This window comes from Lactuca virosa, chromosome 2 (assembly GCF_052849685.1).
Source record: "Lactuca virosa cultivar CGN04683 chromosome 2, Lactuca_virosa_CGN04683_v6, whole genome shotgun sequence".
Taxonomy (NCBI): Eukaryota; Viridiplantae; Streptophyta; class Magnoliopsida; order Asterales; family Asteraceae; genus Lactuca; species Lactuca virosa.
Genome location: NC_136427.1, coordinates 231,898,129 through 231,904,679, shown reverse-complemented (window position 1 = coordinate 231,904,679; position 6,551 = coordinate 231,898,129). Strand labels below are relative to the sequence as shown.

The 6,551-nt window shown below is 36.5% G+C and overlaps 1 protein-coding gene across 1 annotated transcript; it reads left to right on the top strand.

The window, feature by feature from the left end:
* Nucleotides 1-5,714: 5,714 nt before the first annotated feature.
* Nucleotides 5,715-6,149, top strand: LOC145158286 (uncharacterized). Its single transcript, XM_079077204.1, has one exon. The coding sequence runs from the start codon at nt 5,715-5,717 to the stop codon at nt 6,147-6,149; it is 435 nt and encodes a 144-aa protein (XP_078933330.1).
* Nucleotides 6,150-6,551: the final 402 nt, after the last annotated feature.

The window sequence follows — 6,551 nt, the reverse complement described above, 5'->3', positions numbered from 1 at the left end:
GCATCGTCGTAGTGTTTTCTGTAGGAGACTAGTTGTTCAGGAGTAGCAGTGTTTTCATCGACTTCAACGAGTTTCTCTTCAAGGACATATTCTTTGCCCTCGAATCGAAGAGCCATTTTGATGTTGCGTATCCAATCATTATAGTTGGAGCCATCAAAGGTCACTTTGGAGACGATGGAGAGTAGGGAGAAACCCGAATGGCGGGTAGACGATGATGGATCAAACCATCAATAGGAGTAGACATCTATACAGAATAGTTTTAGTTAGATGAAAATAATCCTTAATATTTAAACCATAATAAACCAATTAAGTCTAGGATCCAAAATAACAATTCATAACTAAGAAGAGGGATGCAGTAATCTTATTGCGAATTTATGAAGGTAGGTAAAAGCAATTTACCAATTCCGAACTATGGAATTCCTAGATCTTTTGAGATTCATTGAATCTATCAATGTCATGTTTAATATCATATTATGCTCTTCTATTTGTGACTATGATACCAAGGATCACAAACAAGACGTGAATAACCATACAAATATGCTTGGCACTCTCGATGTCATTTATTATCTCATTTTAATGTGTCGGTTAACTAGACGCGCTCCATTAATCAACGATAATTTTTGAGATGCCCATTATTGCTCTTTATAGTCACTATTAGTGTGCCGGTTAACCACACACGCTCCAGTAACTACTATAAAAGCATAATGTGCTATTTTATGGATTAGCATACTTTTCACATTTTTCCTAAAGTAACTAAGAGTGAGATTTTATAAAATAGTTTAGTTACTTAATAGCATTATACTTTTAATGAAGTTAATGTCCTATCAGATACGTTCTGCTAACGACCCTCCACCAAACAAGAGAGCGGGGGTTAACAGTAGATACCCAATGACGGTCATTTTGTAGGCCGCTTCCTTAAACCCCCCTTATTGTTTGGCTTCGTGAATGAGGCATACTAGCGACCCGAATGACTTAGTCTTATACATATAGCAATTAACTTTTAATGTTATATATATATATATATATATATATATATATATATATATATATATATATATATATATATATATATATATATATATATATAAGATGTATTTTAAAAAACTTTTCTAAAATACTAGGTTTATTAAATTTCAAAATTAAATAATTAATTTAATTTAAATAAACCAATTAATATTTGAAATTAATTATTAGGATCAATTAATATCTAAATTAATTATTTACACACTTAAAAAATTAATCATATTAATCAATAAAAATAATTAATCAAGTCAAAGATTTATCTCTGAACTTATAGGTATTTATTTTATCATCAAATATTCAGTAAATTCGGATTTGGAAGTTATTTACAGCATATAATTACCAAGTAAAAGCATCCAAAACAGATTAGGTAGAAAAACCCGAAAATTTTGATATGTTCAGATCTCACGTCGTGAGATGCAAAAAATCAAAAAATTTGTTTGATCGATTCACCAATGTGAAATTACATGAAAGATAGCCATAGGCTCTAATACCACTGATGGAAAACATAGATTACAAAACTATGCTCTAAGCAGAGAAACATTTAACAGTTAAATGATTAGGGCACATGCAACCTAAGAAGGATCTATGCCTTTCACATAACGGAAACATACTATGAACTATCAAATTACAAAGTTTTTGCTAATGAAATCTGAATTCATAAGGAAGAATATATACCTTGTTGATTGTTGTAGTAAACAATCAAGAATCCTTTCTTCAAACCTTTTGGAAGCGAGCACCACAAGTGTAGTGCCTCTAATGGTTCACATCCAACCCTAGTAGCTAGGATACTTGAAGAGAGAGGAGAGAGGTAATCAAAATTTTAGCTATCTATAGAGAATAAGGAGTGGCTAAAATTGAAGGTATAGGACCCTTTATATAGGTGACTGGAATTTAGGGCCAAAGCTAGGATTTTTGGGATATGGCCTAGATTAATCAGTATAATAATTAAACTGCCTTATCTCTTACACAATCACCCTTGGATGAAAATTCTAGATGATCTCTAGCCAATTTTCGTCCACCCCATTCCATGGGGCTCTAGAGCCTTCCTACTTCAACTTTCAACAAATAACCAAACAGTCCCTGCACTTTTAATTAATCCAATTAATCCCAAAATTAATTCTAATTAATTTATGATTAATTATTAATTAAATAATATGATTTCTAATTAATATATTATTTTCATAACATATTAATAAATTCATTTTGATTTCTAATTAATTTATTAATCACATAATAAATTAATAAATCGGTCTCTCTCTCTCTCTAAAAGTCATCATATTCAATTACTAGGTTTGAGGGCAACCCAAAAGGACTTTTCTAATAATTCAAGAGTATACTAATTTACTTATTGGCTTAGACACCTAATCCAAAAAGAAGAAAGGCCTCAGAAGAATACGTCCATCACGAGGGAGAAGGAGATTACCTTTGATGAAACAGATAGAACGGACGCCCAGGATCCCCACCATGATGGACTGGTGATCACTCTTTACATCACCAACCATTTTGTCAGAAGGATACTTGTCGACGGAGGATCCTCATTCAATATTATAGTCTTGGATGCTTTAAAGAGAATGAACATCCCCAAAAGAGAAATAGTCAAAAGATCCTTAGTACTAATAGGATTCAGTGGCGAAACAAAGCATACGGTCGACAAGATAAAGATACCTATCTACATAGAGAGGGTAAACTTTATGCAAAGTTTTTGTATAACTGATACATTGTGCTCTTATAATGTTATACTAGGAAGACCATGGATCTACGATATTAAGGTTGTCCCCTCAACATACCATCAATGTGTTAAGATGCCCACTCCATGGGGGACAGTAAAAATCACAGGTGATCAACAAGAATCCAAGGAGTGGTACAAGACCTCAATGAAACCTTCAACGGTTCCACGCCAACCATATCAATTAAAGTAGAGGGAACAATGTGTGCTATAAACAAGAGAGCAGGACGTGAAGGAAGTGCCCCTAAAGCTCGAGGATCCTGAAGTTAAAGTCCTCATAGGATCCTCATTACTAGAGCATATCGAACAAGGACTAATAATGTTCCAAAAGGATAGGAGCAAAACGTTCTCCTAGAAGCACGAGGACATGACAGGTATAGACAAAAATATTATAACCCATAAACTTAACATTGATCCTTCTTTCAGACCAATACACCAAAAAAGAAGGAACTTTGCACCGAAAAGATATAGATCATCCAAGAAGAAGTAGAAAAACTTCTTAAAACCAGGATGATCGAGGAAGTGAAGTTCCCAAGGTGGCTATCCAATGTGGTCGTAGTGCTAAAGAAGAATGGAAAACGGAGAGTATCTGTGGATTATACGAATCTTAAAAAGGCTTGCACTAAGGATCCTTTCACCCTGCCACACATAGATTCCATGATAGACTCCATGGCTGGTCATGAATTGCTAACATTTACGGATGCATCAGCAGGGTTCCAAAAAATTCAAATGGAACCATCTGACCAGGAGGATACCACGTTCATAGCCCCAACAGGTATATATTGGAACACTGTTATGACTTTTGGTCTTAAAAATGCAGGTGCAACATACCAAAGGCTGGTTATCCGGATGTTCAAGGATAAAGTGGGGGACACCATGGAAGTTTACATCGATGGCATGGTGGTCAAATCAAGGAAAGCTGAAGATCACCTCAAGGATCTTGAAGATACCTTCAACATACTAGATGAAGTGATCCTTCCAAATTCCATTTTGGAATGAGATCAGGCAAGTTCCTTGGATACATGGTGACTAAAAGAAGAATAGAAGCAATCCCAGAGCAAATAAATGCCATCATAGATTTAAGATCCCCATCCTCGATAAAGGATATTTAGAGACTAATAGGAAGAGTAGAAAATCTAAATAGGTTCATCTCAAGATCCTCAGAGAGGTCTAAACCTTTTTATGACATCTTGAAGAAGAACAAAATATTCGAATGGACTAAAGAGCATGAAGATGCTTTTCAGGAACTTAGGAATTATTTAAGTTCTGTACCCTTGCTGCTGAAACCACTAGATAGGGAACCACTCCTCCTATACCTTTAAGTATCCTCTAACTTTGTAAGTGTTGTTTTAGCCAAGGATCTCAATGAAGACCATCATCCCATATACTATGTAAGTAAAAGTCTCCTAGATTCTGAGACCAGGTATTCCCATATTGAAAAACTAATACTTGAATTAGTAACTGCTTCCAGAAAATGAAGACACTATTTTGAAACACATACTATACATGTGAGAACTAATTACCCCATCAAGAATGTTATGCGAAAACCAGATATATTACGTAGGATGGAAAAGTGGTCCGTGAAGCTAAAAACATATGACATCAAATATGAACCAAGATCAGCAATAAAGTCACATGCACTAGCAGAGTTTGTGGTTGATTTCAGTGATGATCTGCAACCTGAAGAAGAGTTGGAAAACAAGGAACTCCAAAAATAAGAAAGCATTGGAAGATGGACGCTCTTTACTGATGGATCCTTGAACTTTAGAGGAAAAGGCCTAGGGATCTTACTAAAATCGCCACAGGGGGACATCATACCCCAAGCATTCAGCTGCAAATTCGATGCAACCAACAACGAAGATGAATACGAAGCATTGATCATTGGATTACAGTTGGCCTAGGATCTTCAAATCAAGGATCTTCAGGTATTCGTCGACTCCTTGTTATTAACAAATCATTTTAATGGATCATATGCAATAAAAGGGGAAATACTAGCACTATACCTCAAAATCCTCAAAAATATGCCCTCCGATTTCAAAGCTTTCACCCAAGCCAAGTTCCCAGAGAAGAAAATAATGAGGCAGGCGCACTAGCCAACCTAGGATCTTCCTTTAGGATCCCGCCAGTAGTCAGGATCCCTATAACCCATATATTGATCCCAGCGATAGAATATCCCTCTAACAGAGAACATGATCCTAATCACCATAATCAAACAACCAATGTGGCAATAATCGAGGATCCTGACCCTCAACCACTTCCTTAGGATCCTACTCGTCAGGATCCTAACATTCAGGATCCTCCGTAGTAATCCAAATCCTGGATCTAACCCATCGTGGAATAAATCCAAAGTGGCACGATCCCAAGAGAAGAGAAAGTGACAAAGCATTCAAAATGAGGGTCTCACGATTTGTGATGATCCAAGGAAAACTATACAGGAAAAACATGGAAGGCCCGTACCTTAGATGCTTAGAAGATCACGAGGCTACAAAAGTCCTAAAAGATATAACACAAAGGATATTGTGGCAACCACACTGGGGGTAGATCCTTATGCTCCAAGGTGTTAAGGACTGGATACTACTGGCCAACAATGAAAAAGGATGCTTTCTTGCATGCCCAAAGATGTGATGCTTGTCAAAGACATAGAAACATCCTTCATCAACCTGCAAAACCATTGCATCCTATCGTTTCCCCTTGGCCATTCATGAAATGGGGAATGGATACAATTGGCAAGCTACCAAAGGCTCCTGGTAAAAAGGTGTTCATGCTGGTGATGACAAACTAATTGTCGAAATGGATAGAGGTTGAAGCCTTTGTTCAGGTACGAGACAAGGAGTTAGTCTCATTTATCAAATGAAATATCTTGACCAAGTTCGGGATCCATACCGAGATCATATGAGATAACAGATCCCAGTTCATAAGCAAGAGGACTAGATACTTTTGCACCAGCTGGGGAATTAAGATTGCAATGTCCACTTCTGTTCACTCTCAAGCTAATGGTCAAGCTGAATCCAACAATAAGATCATAGTCAATAGTTTAGAGAATAGGTTAGATCAAAATAAAGGAAGATGGGAAGAGGAAATTCCTTTCGTCCTATGGACAAATAAGACCACTTTGAAAATGACCACTGGCCAAATCTCATACTCCTTGATATTTGGAATGGAAGTCGTGATCCCTACTGAAGTAGTAATCCCAACGACAATATATCAATTACAGTATCAAGTGAACAACGATAGTATCCTAGCCCAGGATCTTAACACTATCGATGAATTCAGGGATCTTGCCAGGATCCGCATTGATGCTCATCAGCAAAGGATCACTAAAGAATATAACAAGAACATCAAAGTCAGAAGGTTCCAGGTGTTATGGGCAGGATCCTTAACTCATATTCAGGATCCTTGATATTTCTAAAGCCTCGGGATCTTTAAACATATCCCACGACCCTAATTATTATCACTAATATTCCCTAACACTTATAATGACTATATTCTTCTTCATTTTTCTCACATGTGCAGAATTGGTCCACACAAGACTCACTCTCAACGGAAAGTCACTTCAACCAAGCTTAAGACACGAGATACCAAGTCAAATAACGTGCAAATACTTGTTCAAAGAGGATCCCGAAAATCTCGGACTTCTTGTTGATTAGCTTAGACTATAAATAACACATGTAACTCGCACACTACACGTACGATTAGCTCTACCATTACACTTGTACTCATATTACCTTCATCATCTTTGTAAAATCAGATTAAAATCAATAAAACTTATCAAGGCAGGTGATCATTATCACCTCCCAAGGTT

Coding starts and splice junctions, on each gene's coding strand:
- LOC145158286 (XM_079077204.1), top strand. CDS start 5,715: ATGTCCACTTCTGTTCACTCTCAAGCTAATGGTCAAGCTGAATCCAAC.